Source organism: Staurois parvus, unplaced genomic scaffold, assembly GCF_062004578.1.
Source record: "Staurois parvus isolate SC_StPar_1 unplaced genomic scaffold, SC_StPar_1.0 ptg000839l, whole genome shotgun sequence".
Lineage (NCBI taxonomy): Eukaryota > Metazoa > Chordata > Amphibia > Anura > Ranidae > Staurois > Staurois parvus.
In genome coordinates, this window is record NW_028318635.1 from 3,977,501 (window position 1) to 3,991,034 (window position 13,534).

At 40.7% G+C, this 13,534-nt stretch overlaps 1 protein-coding gene across 2 annotated transcripts in view; it reads right to left on the reverse strand.

Moving 5' to 3' along the window:
- The window catches only part of SPNS2 (SPNS lysolipid transporter 2, sphingosine-1-phosphate), a 182,655-nt gene that overhangs the window by 20,100 nt on the left and 149,021 nt on the right, over positions 1–13,534 (reverse strand). For both annotated transcript variants that reach the window (XM_089655403.1, XM_089655404.1), the window contains exons 6-9: positions 12,633–12,763; positions 8,008–8,160; positions 7,725–7,914; positions 943–1,008 (exon numbers count right to left, since the gene is read on the reverse strand). In XM_089655403.1, the coding sequence (XP_089511529.1) occupies positions 943–1,008; positions 7,725–7,914; positions 8,008–8,160; positions 12,633–12,763 (540 nt within the window). The remainder of the gene's footprint in view (positions 1–942; positions 1,009–7,724; positions 7,915–8,007; positions 8,161–12,632; positions 12,764–13,534) is intronic.

The window sequence follows — 13,534 nt, forward strand, 5'->3', positions numbered from 1 at the left end:
GGCAGTCTGTAGTTAAAGCACATCTTGTTTGTTTCATTTCAAATCCATTGTGGTGGTATATAGAGCCAAAAATGTTAGAATTGTGTCCATGTCCCAATATTTATGGACCTGACTGTATGTGTGTGTCTGTGTGTGTATGTATGTGTGTATATGTGTGTGTGTGTATATATGGTGGTGGCGGGGGCTCAGTATTCACTTTATGTAGTAGGGGGCTCTGTATTCACTTTATGTAGTAGGGGGCCCTGTGTGTGTTCTGGGGGGGGGGGGGCTGCATTGTACCATAATGGAGACCATGTGTTCTAAGAGGGTGGTTGTGTGCTCATTATAACCTCAAATTATGGGGGGATGGTGCCATAATTGTGAGTAGCAGAAATACCAATCACCCCCCTTTTTTGCCCCCCTTACCCCCTCTCTTTCTCTCACCCCATTCTCTCTCTCTCACCCCCCTTTCTTTTTTTTGAAAAGGGGGTAGAGAACATGGCTATGGGGGGGGGGGGTGAAAGAGGGTATATATTTATTTCTGTAACTGTATTCTGCATAGAACATTTAACAGTGTCATTTAATGAGAGAATTTACGAGGGCATGTTTAGTAGGGATTAGGGGCATGGCAGGGTAGCGGCTGGGTGGAGCAACTGGTGGTGAGTAACTCCTAAGGCATGGCTAGTAGCTCAGGACTTGAAATTGTGAGCCCTAATTTAGAGTATACCTTTTCCCAGAAGCAATAATTGTTTAGAATATAACCTATTGTTAACTGCTAAACTAATTATGGATTAATATAAAGTAATTAAAGAAAAGTTAAATGTATGGATTGAATATTCACAAGTCAGCAATGCATAAGTGTATGTATAAGACATATAGAATTACGATCCACTTATCTCTCAGAATTGGTCTTAAGAATGTATAATCAAAACCTTGTATGATTCAAATGTCTAACAGACTCACCATTAACATATCAGCAGTGATGGCCCAGTTGGAGAAAAGCAAAGTTTCGCCAGCAAATATACATATCTGGAAAAAAGTACAAGAATGATATATCTATTATATATAATAGGAAACACTAAAACATAAACAAATCTATGGGACAGCTTGCTGAAATGATATTGGCTTAACAGTTCAAAAGGAAAAAAAATATATAATCAGATAATAAAATGGCCTTCTATTTTACAGCCAAATTCAAAGTAGATATGCAAAATGTATACACCATTTAACCCAGTTATGTATTTATTAAAAACATTAAATTACATTTTACATGTAACCAACATGAGTACCTAAATCTGTGTTATGTTTGTCCCCTATAATCCCTGCATAGTAACTGGGAGAGAAAAAGGTAGCACTTTAAGCTAGTCGGAGCTCTGTTACTTTGTACAGTGCTGTCAGTCTAACAGAGTCAGCAAGCTTACAGAGTTTGTGATTAAATACTATCTAGTCTACAAGACATGGCTGGGCTGTTGTGAATGGCACTGGATCATAAAACAGCCTGAAGAAAATAAAAAATCTTTGCTGGTAAAATAGTCCACATATGTATCCATATATATATATATATATATATATACAGTCATGGCCGAAATTGTTGGCACCCTTGATATTTTTCCTGAAAATCAAGTATTTCACACAAAAAAGGTATTGCATTAACACATGTTTTGCTATACACATGTTTATTCCCTTTGTATGTATTGGAACAAATATAAAACAGAGGCAGAAAAGCAAATATGACATAATGTCACACAAAACCCCAAAAATGGGCTGGACAAAAGTATTGGCACCCTTAACTTAATATTTGGTTGCACACCCTTTGGAAAACATAACTGAAATCAGTCGCTTCCTATAACCATCAATAAGCTTCTGACACCTCTCACCCGGAATTTTGGACCACTCTTCCTTTGCAAACAGCTCCAGGTCTCTCTTATTGGAAGGACACCTTTTCCCAACAGCAATTTTAAGATCTCTCCACAGGTGTTCAATGGGATTTAGATCTGGGCTCATTGCTGGCCACTTCAGAACTCTCCAGCGCTTCTTTGCCATCCATTTCTGAGTGCTTTTTGACGTATGTTTGGGGTCATTGTCCTGCTGGAAGACCCAGGATCTTGGACGCAAACCCAGCTTTCTGACACTGGGCCCTACAGTGCGACCCAAAATCCTTTGGTAATCCTCAGATTTCATGATGCCTTGCACACAGTCAAGGCACCCAGTGCCAGAGGCAGCAAAACAACCCCAAAACATCATTGAACCTCCACCATATTTTACCGTAGGTACTGTGTTTTGTTCTTTGTAGGCCTCATTCCGTTTTCGGTAAACAGTAGAATGATGTGCTTTACCGAAAAGCTCTATCTTGGTCTCATCTGTCCACAAGACGTTTTCCCAGAAGGCTTTTGGCTTACTCAAGTACATTTTGGCAAACTGTAGTCTTGCTTTTTTATGTCTCTGTGTCAGCAGTGGGGTCCTCCTGGGTCTCCTGCCATAGCGTTTCATTTCATTTAAATGTCGACGGATAGTTCGCGCTGACACTGATGCTCCCTGAGCCTGCAGGACAGCTTGAATGTCTTTGGAACATGTTTGGGGCTGCTTATCCACCATCCGGACTATTCTGCGTTGCAATCTTTCATCAATTTTCCTCATCCGTCCACGACCAGGGAGATTAGCTACAGTGCCATGGGTTGCAAACTTCTTGATAATGTTGCGCACTGTGGACAAAGGCAAATCTAGTTCTCTGGAGATGGACTTGTAACCTTGAGATTGTTGATATTTTGCCACAATTTTGGTTCTCAGGTCCTCAGACAGTTCTCGTCTCCTCTTTCTGTTGTCCATGCTTAGTGTGGCACAGACAGACACACAATGCAAAGGTTAAGTGAACGTCTCTCCTTTTTATCTGCTTTCAGGTGTGATTTCTATATTGCCCACACCTGTTACTTGCCCCAGGTGAGTTTACAGGAGCATCACATGCTTGTAACATTCTTATTTATCCGCAGTTGTGAAAGGGTGCCAATACTTTTGTCCAGCCCATTTTTGGAGGTTTGTGTGACATTATGTCGAATTTGCTTTCTTTCCTCCCTTTTTTTGTTTTGTCCCAATACACACAAAGGGAATAAACATGTGTATAGCAAAACATGTGTTAATGCAATACGTTTCGTGAGAAATACATGATTTCCTGGAGAAATATCAAGGGTGCCAACAATTTCGGCCATGACTGTATATATATATGGATTTATACTGTGCATATACAAAAATAATTCCAAAAAAAGTCGGGACGCTGTGTATCTACACAGAAACTGAATGCAATAATTTGCAAATCTCAATGCCATATTTTATTCACAACAGAAAACTGAGAAAATTTAGCATTTTGACCTTATTTTTTTTAGAATTGTAAATGTTTTAATTTTAGAAATTTGATACATTTTCTAATTTCTATTGTGAATAAAATATGGGCTTATGAAATTTGCAAATATTGCATTCTGCTGTTATGTAGATTTTACATAGTGTCTCAACTTTTTTGGAATTGGGATTGTACCCGACATTTCTGATTTGGCTATACATACAATGCCTTGAAAAAGTATTCATACCCCTTTCCACATTTTGTCATGTTACAACCAAAAACATACATTTATTTTATTCCGATTTTATGTGATAGACCAACGCAAAGTGGCACATAACTGTGAAGTGGAAGGAAAATGATTATTGTTTTCAACACTTTTTACAAATAAATATGTGAATAGTGTGGTGTGCAACTGTATTCAGCCTCCCTGAGTCAATACTTTGTAGAACCACCTTTTACTGCAATTACAGCTGCAAGTCTTTTTGGGGATGTCTCTACCAGCTTTGCACATCTAGAGAGTGACATTTTTGCCCATTCTTCTTTGAAAAATAGCTCAAGCTCTGTCAGATTGGATGGAGAGTGTCTGTGAACAGCAATTTTCATGTTGTGCCAAAGATTCTCAATCAGATTTAGGTCTGGACTTTGGCTGGGCTATTCTAACACATGAATATACTTTGATCTAAACCATTCCATTGTAGCTCTGGCTGTATGTTTAGGGTCGCTGTCCTGCTGGAAGGTGAACCTCCGCCCCAGTCTCAAGTCTTTTGCAGACTCTAATAGGTTTTCTTCTAAGATTGCCCTGTATTTGGCTCCATCCATCTTCCCATCAACTCTGACCAGCTTCCCTTCCCTGCTGAAGAAAAGCATCCCCCAAACATGATGCTGCCACCACCATGTTTCACAGTGGGGATGGTGTGTTCAGAGTGATGTGCAGTGTTAGTTTTCCGCCACATGTAGCGTTTTGCTTTTAGACCAAAATGTTAAATTTTGGTCTTATCTGACCAGAGCACCTTCTTCCACATGTTTGCTGTGTCCCCCACATGGCTTCTCGCAAACTACATATGGGACTTCTTATGGCTTTCTTTCAACAGTGGCTTTCTTCTTGCCACTCTTCCATAAAGGCCAGATTGGTGGAATGCATGACTTACAGTTGTCCTGTGGACAGATTCTCCCACCTGAGCTGTGGATCTCTGCAGCTCCTCCAGAGTTGCTATGGGTCTTTGACTGCTTCTCTGATTAATGCTCTTCTTGCCTGGTTTGTCAGTTTAGGTGGACGGCCATGCCTTGGTAGGTTTGCAGTTGTGCCATGCTCTTTCCATTTTTGGATGATGGATTGAAAAGTGCTCTGTGAGATGTTCAAAGCTTGAGAATTTTTTTTTTATAACTTAACCCTGCTTGAAATTTCTCCACAATTTTATCCCTGACCTGTCTGGTGTGTTCCTTGGCCTTCATGATGCTGTTTTTTCACTAATGTGCTCTAACAAACCTCTGAGGGCTTCACAGAACAGCTGTATTTATACTGAGATTAAATTACACACAGGTGGACTCTGTTTACGAATAGGGTGACTTCTGAAAGGCAATTGGTTCCACTTGATTTTAGTTAGAGGTGTCAGAGTAAAGGGGGCTGAATACAAATGCACGCCACACTTTTCAGATATTTGTAAAAAATTTTTGAAAATCATTTATCATTTTCCTTCCACTTCACAATTATGTGCCACTTTGTGTTGGTCTATCACATAAAATCCCAATAAAATACATTTACATTTTTGGTTGTAACATGACAAAATATGGAAAATTTCAAGGGTATGAATACTTTTTCAAGGCACTGTAACTGTTCCTTGCTACCTATAATGCAAAATATATACCAGGGAAAATACTAAAAACCCATACAGAACGAATACCATTTCTATCTTTTGCTATTTGAAGGGGATAGCTATGTATTGTAGATGGTCACATTGGGAGTGCTTGTGGCTCTTTTGATGTATTGTTTGCTTACATGTACATGGCTGACATTTGTAATAGAAAGTCCTTACCCATGATATTAATCTGCACAAACAGTAACACAGTCTTTCCAGTCATTGTTTTCCTTTACTACCTCTTTGTTTATTTGGATTGCTGCTATTATGCTGTATAGCTTTGAAGAACAATATGGTTGTATCCTGCATGTAATTTCTTTAGGTAGGTTAAATTTTGCAACCTTTTGTTCAAGCCGGACAAATACAGTAAATACTACCTGTCAGTAAATGATTCAGCCATAGATTCTCAGTATGACCAACAAATTTACATTCTCTTTAGCATACATTATGTCTTAGAAACATTTAAATACTGTAAGTGTTGTACTTGGGCACCAGGGATGCCGGTTTTTAGAGGTTCCATCTTTTTGCCCAAAACCATGTCACATGATTATCAAAGTGAAAATAAAACACAATAATAGAACTTAATGTAGCAAGCTGCTTGCCTTATATGCATAACTGGAAGTGTACTGTTCTAGTAAGAGCTTTATGATACTTGAGCTATCAAAGTCTTGTATCTTCTCTTTCTAGCTCCTGCACCCAATATTCTCCTTAACCTCTGCTATGACAACTGCCAAAAGTTTACCAAAAGGTGGCTAGTTATAGCTAAAATATAATAAGGTAAATTAAAATGATAGATGTTGAAACTGATGCTGTTATCACTATCCACCACCATCCTGTACATCAGTTATCACACTGCCTGTTGGTGATCTGACTTGTGCAAAGTGTGAACAGAAGTTTTTTTCTGACAGTATAGCAGCCACCAAGCTAACAAGGTATGGATCATAAGCAACTTGTGTTCCAACACAGTCAGTTAACGTCTTAACGTTTTTAGATTTGGATATATGTAAGGGTTAGAAGTTTGGGGTAGGATTCATTCTGGTTAGTGTCCCTGTCGGGTAGATTCAACCACTTGAATTTTCATCAGGACAGAAAGTGATACCAATTCTAAATTTACGTATTAAGTTGTGAATACGTTTTTTAAATGGGGATTTTCCCTTACTTTGGAGACATTTCATTTTACTTCTGGGCAAGAAATGAACAGAAATCTCCTCAATGGGATACACCCCTGATGGGGGTTTTAGTCATTCCCTAAACTATCCAAAGCTTAAAAAATGTGTATAGATACACTAACATATGTGCAATTTGCAATTGACAGTTGTCAAGTAGGCTGCATTATAACAATCAAAATGTGCCCATGAGCAAACATTTTCCTGCCCCTTGGGTCAAGATAAATTGGGGTCATAAAATCATGTTTGTTGTGATATAGCTTTGCACTGCTCCAGGAGAAAAAAGCTTCACGAAAACAAAAAGCTGCACATTAATGCTTATTTTGTAGCATTACGTTTTCAAATGAAAATAACCTCTTATCGTCAAGTATGCAGTGGTGTTAACATTACTGTGAATGCAATATATTTATAGCAAACACTAGATTATCAATGAGGTCTGAAAAGGGAGCAACAGGAGATTTGGTTTTCAGTTTAATGGAATTGTTGGACCACTGTTGAATATATAATTTTAAGGAGAAGCCATTAATCCACTCCCCCAAGACCCCTAACCTAATCTAACTTAGAGAGCCCCACTTAGATGCTTACTTACCTCTCCCTGGCTCTGGTGTCTATCTTTTTTGACATGAAATCTCCTCTGGTTTTGGCTTTGCTTGTGCAGTGACTACCTATAGACTTAAATAACCTCTAAATTTCTAGTGTTAGAGTTTGTCCTCATTAAAGTCATATTTGGACATATGCAGGAATCTGAATATTTATTCTTGAACTATTATGACTGTGCTTGCAAATATACATTTCTTGACAGAAACCCCTAATGGCTTTTATTTTTCAGAAAAGTTTGTGAAGTTCCTAACTTTTATCAAAAAGATATACATTTGCCAAAATGTTTGTAAATTAATGCACCTTCTTCTGTGATCCAATCCACATACTCAGGAGCTGCACCACATGGGTGTGGGGGGTGTGACAAACGTTTTTAACATTTACAGATCTATAGGTGATGCCCAGTATCCTTCCTCCTGTCTGCTGAGTTTTGTAACTCCTATAGGAGCTAAGCACCTTCCTTTCCTATACAGAGACCTACAGAGCAGACACTACCACAGCAGTACCGATTATGACTTTTAGTAATAACTCAATATAAATTAACTAACTGGAATTGAAAAATTAGTTAATTACTTAAAAAAACATATATATTAATTATTTATATATTAGCCAGTGATGTTCTTTACTTAATCAATTAGCACGATTTGTTTACCAGGAAAATGACACTTGCAGATCATGTGCAATCTGGATACCAGTTGAGCAGCACAGAAGGCCTGTTTCACCCTCACTGGGTAGAACTCATTTTAAAAAGCAGAAAAACTGAAGACAGAAGATTTTCCCAGTACTGGAACTTACATATGCAGCTATGCTGCTACTTTTGGCAGCGACGAAGACCAGGCAAATGAAGATAGCTGATCCCAGCATGCCAACAGCACAGACAAGTGGGTCAGCACGTTGTGTTTTCAAACGGCACCATTTAGTAGCTCCAGCCCCCGTTATTACGCCAAGAAAGCCAGTGATACAGGTGATTGCTCCAAAAATTAGGCTGTTTAAAAATAAAAATGTGTATTATTTTTTTCTTGCAATAAAAATATGGTAACTACACTGATAAATAATTCAAATATGCTTTAGTAATAACCTGTCTTTGGTGCTGCAAGGTCCAGAGTTGCAGGGTTCCACTGTTTTCTGCACCACTTGGGCTCTGTACAGATAGAGGGGAATCCACATGCCCAGAGCACCCGTTGCAAAGGACACTGTTGACGTTGCCAATGAAGAGAAGACATAACTGCGGCTGGTGAGAAAATTAAATATATAAGTAAATAACACAATTAACAAACAATTAGATATGGTCCAGTAACTTATTTTACAGATATATGGTGAGTATTAAAGGCATCTAAAACTGATATTTTATTCACTGATATTTTTAAGGTGGAGCTGTGGAGTCAGTCCCTAGCTAATACTGTATGCCTGTCTTTCTGACTGTGAGATCTCCCTGCCACAATTCCCAACTCCATGTTATCCCTGTCCACCTTGGAGTATTAGATGTTCCCACCCACATTATTGTTCCAGGGTCTCCTGCTTCATGCTGAATCACAAAAATTTATATATATATATATATATATATATATATATATATACACACACACACACACACACAAACACACACACAGTGAAGGAAATAAGTATTTGATCCCCTGCTGATTTTGAATGTTTGCCCACTCACAAAGAAATGATCAGTCTAAAAATCGAATGGTAGGTGTATTGTAACACTGAGAGACAGAATAGCAACAAAAAATTAAAAAGAAATGCATGTCTAACAAATTATGCACTGATTTGCATGTTCATGAGGAAAATAAGTATCTGATCCCCTTCTCAAAACATGACTTAGTACTTGGTGGCAAATCCCTTGTTGGCAATCACAGAGGTCAGACATTTCCTGCAGATGGCCACCAGGTTTGCACACATCTCAGGAGAGATTTTGGCCCACTCCTCTTGACAGATCCTCTCCAACTCATTAAGGTTTGGTGGCTGATGTTTGGCAACTCGAACTTTCAGCTCCCACCACAGATTTTCAATCAGATTAAGGTCTGGAGACTGGCTAGGCCACTCCAGGACCTTAATGTGCTTCTTCTTGAGCCACTCCTTTGTTGCCTTGGCTGTGTTTTGGGTCATTATCATGCTGGAACACCCATCCATGACCCATTTTCAATGCCCTGGCTAAGGGATGAAGGTTCTCACCCAAGATTTGACGATACATTGCCCCGTCCATCGTCCCTTTGATGCGGTGCAGTTGTCCTGTTCCCTTAGCAGAAAAACACCCTCAAAGCAGAATGTTTCCACCACCATGTTTGACAGTTGGGATTGTGTTCTTGGGGTCATAGGCAGCATTCCTCCTCCTCCAAACATGGCAAATTGAGCTGATGCCAAAGAGCTCAATTTTGGTCTCATTTGACCACAACACTTTCAACCAGTCCTCCTCTGCATCATTCAGATGTTCAGTAGCAAACTTCAGATGGGCCTGGACATGTGCTTTCTTGAGCAGAGGGACCTTGCGGGCACTGCAGGATTTCAATCCTTGTCAGAATGGTGTGTTACCAATTGTTTTCTTGGTGACTTTGGTCCCAGCTGCCTGGAGATCATTGACAAGATCCTCACTTGTAGTTCTGGGATGATTCATCACTGTTCTCATAATCATTGACACTCCACGAGGTGAGATCTTGCATGGAGCACCAGACCTAGGGAGACTGACAGTTGTTTTGCGTATCTTCCATTTGCGAATGATTGCACCAACTGTTGTCACCTTCTCACCAAGCTGCTTGGCGATAGTTTGGTAGCCCAGTCCAGCCTTGTGTAGGTCTACAATCTTGTCCCTGACATCCTTGGACAGCTCTTTGATCTTTGCCATGGTGGAGAGTTTGGAATCTGATTGTTTGATTGACCCTGTGGACAGATGTCTTTTATACAGGTAACAAAATGAGATTAGCAGCACTCCCTTTAAGAGACTGATTCTAATCTCAGCTTGTTACCTGTATGAAAGACACCTGATAGCCAGAAATCCTGCTGATAGGGGATCAAATACTTATTTCCCTCATGAACAAGCAAATCAGTGCATAATTTGTTAGACATGCATTTCTTTTCAATTTTTTTGTTGATATTGTGTCTCTCGGTGTTATAATACACCTACCATTTAATTTTTAGACTGATCATTTCTTTGTGAGTGGGCAAACATTCATAATCAGCAGGGGATCAAATACTTATTTCCTTCACTGTATATATACATACACTAATCAAGTCTCAAAGTGAGTAGGGTCCTCATATTATTGGCCGCAGCAAGAGTGCAGACCCAGGAACTCAAGACTTAGAAGATACAGTAGAATAGCTGAAATTATCTGCTTTAGATACTTTACAAATACATTACTGTATATTACCAGAATAAGCAAAAATATGCTCCTTCCATTATGTTCGGTCAGCTATTATAAAACCATGATTTTAATAGTCTAGAAGATCTGACAGAGCTTAAACTGAACCTGCACATAGTTCTCTGTAAGTATTCAGTGTTCAATCTTCATCAACAGCATTTAAAACCAAACTTGAGCTTACAATTTTTTTATTTCCATTTTGGATAAACTTGGAATAGTAAATGCTTCTGTATATAACTTTTTCGTGCTGTCAGCAACCCTGATGCACAGATTTTATCCCACTTTATGTCTCTGTGGCATCCTGTGATGGCAGGGCAAGAAATGAGAGGAGTGGTTGTCACCAGAACAGGGAGACACAGACAGTAATAATAAGCTGACAGAGGTTCTCACTCTTCTCTATTTTTACTGAAAAATATGTTTTTGTTGCAGTCTGTGTCCAGATTTGAGAGATTCCCTATCACTACCTGCCAGTTAGAGATACCGTATTTGTCGGCGTATAAGACGACTTTTCAACCCGTGAAAATCTTTTGAAAAGTCGGGGGTCGTCTTATACGCCGGTATACGGCGAGCCGGTGTCAGGGCGGCACTTTTTCGAGGGGCGGCGCCGCCCCCCCTCCTCCTCCAACGGACACCAAGTACAGGGGTGGGCAGAGGGGCTGCTGTACCTTACCTGGCTCCGGTCCCGGTCCCACGACGATCCGGTCCAGGAAGCGCGGCTGCTCCTTCTTTCAGTTCGGCCGCTCGATGGTCCCGCCGCCCGCTCGGCTCCGTCTCCTCACCGGTGATTGGGCGCCAGCACTGGAAAGGCACACAGGCGACCAATCACCGGCGAGGAGGCGGAGCCGAACCGCCCCGCGAAAATCAAGCGGCCGAACTGAAAGAAGGAGCAGCCGCTCCTCTCCCTCACTGACACTAACGATGGGGCACTATTCCTCCTCCACACTGACACCAACGATGAGGTACTGTTCCTCCCCCACTGACACCAACGATGGGGCACTATTCCTCCCCCACTGACACCAACGATGGGGCACTATTCCTCCCACTGACACCAACGATGGGGCACTATTCCTCCTCCCCACTGACACCAATGATGGGGCACTTTTCTCCCCACTGATACCAATGATGGGGCACTATTCCTCCCCCACTGACACCAATGATGGGGCACTATTCCTCCTCCCCACTGACACCAACGATGGGGCACTATTCCTCCCCCACTGACACCAATGATGGGGCACTTTTCTCCCCACTGACACCAATGATGGGGCACTATTCCTCCCCCACTGACACCAACGATGGGGCACTATTCCTCCTCCCCACTGACACCAACGATGGGGCACTATTCCTCCTCCCCACTGACACCAATGATGGGGCACTATTCCTCCTCCCCACTGACACCAATGATGGGCCACTATTCCTCCTCCCCACTGACACCAATGATGGGGCGTGTTGGAAGAGGGGTAGTCTTATACGGTGAGTATAGCTCAAACTCTATATTTTAACAGGAAACGTAGGGGGTCGTCTTATACGCCCAGTCGTCTTATACGCCGGCAAATACGGTAGTTCTTTCCACACCAACAGGAAGTGAGGGGAAATCTCTCCAATGGGGTCACAGACCACAGTAAAGCCTGGTGGGGGTCCTATCTTCTTGGATTTGGGCTTCGAAAAAGGTTCCTCTCCTTGTGACAGCATGAGAAGGAATGAGGGCAGCTGTTTTCATGGGAGCAGAGGTTCCAACAATATATAGAATCATTTTACTGAAAAAGATGTACATTTATCAAGCATATTAGTGATAAATTTAGTTGCAAATCAGGCTGCCTGTCAGTTAACAAAGCAACAATTTTTTTGTATATGAAACAATATATTTGCCTGTAATCCTTGGCAGTCAACTGAGTCAGATTTGCATGGGTCCTAACAGGTTTACAACTGGAGATGAGACAGATTTTCATCACTGGTTTTTAATGAAAACTGATTCACAATTAAGATGTGGTCAAGGGTGGTTTTATATTGGCACAGTGCTACTTTAGTGTAGCAGAGGGGAATTAATTAATAAAGCTGCCTAGCTATAATAAATCTGTCTCGTAATATGTCTCACTGTCCTTCCTTGCAACAGAATTGATAAATGTCGCCAAAAGTGTTTGCTGCAGTCAGTGCCCCCTCTGTACACTGATTCAAGACTGCACGAACAACAGGGACAGAATACTTGATATATGCCTATTAGTATTATATATACACATGAATTCAATTCTAATTATGTATTTTGTACTCCACTGCACTGGTGGAACTGGAATCAGCATGTGCCACCTACAAAGTGGCATAAGCAGTTATGTATATATATAGAGCTTACTTCTTAATCAGAGCCTTCATGTCTCGAAACCATGAACTCCGTGCCTTGAGCTGTTCTACATGGCCTCTTTTGGCAGCTGGTACAAATATCAGGATTAAAGACCCAGTTATCATGCCCAGCACGGGTGAGACCTGGAAGAGATGTCATCCTGTTAAATCTATTGATGAGACTAAAAATTTGCAAGACAATGCAATCTTATATTTAATGCTAAAGTAAATATGTTTCATGATTAAAATTAGAACAATATTGATAAATATTCCAAAAATATTTTTCATTTAACTATTAGAAGCAGTCACTGCAGTTTAATTATACACGAATAATAAGTCTGCATCAGATAGAGTAATTTGTAGCCATAGAAAAGGACATCTGCAGCTATATCCTAGTAAATGAAGGATATTGCGGTTTGCTAAATGAGTGATTGTGATGAGTATTTTTGGAAGGTTGTGATCGGAGTGTTAAGTATGTGTTCAGCCAGCATTGGGTATTTAGCATCTGATTATTTCTAATGAGCCTCAGTGATGATGCCACATTGTCCTATGCACATTCCTGCATGTACCCATCTTCAGGTTTGTTGCCAGAAGGATGTAGACACTAGTTTCCTGGTCTTCCTGCATCCCCACCCCAGACCCTCATTCCCACTACTCCAAACAGGCTGTGACAGCTAGGAGTGCTATCTCAGCACTCTCCATATAATTGTATGGAAACTATCTGTGGGCCAATAGCACCAATATTATGTTGTCACCACCCCCCTTATAGTCTCTCCAACAAGAATTTATGTAGTATCCACTCAAGAGAGGCCCGAGGACATTACCCTGGCTGTGTTGATTGGAGCAATTTTGGGAAAAGACCTTCCCAGCAAGTTCTTTAAAACCAAGCGTGGGACTCAACTTTATTGTTTAGCA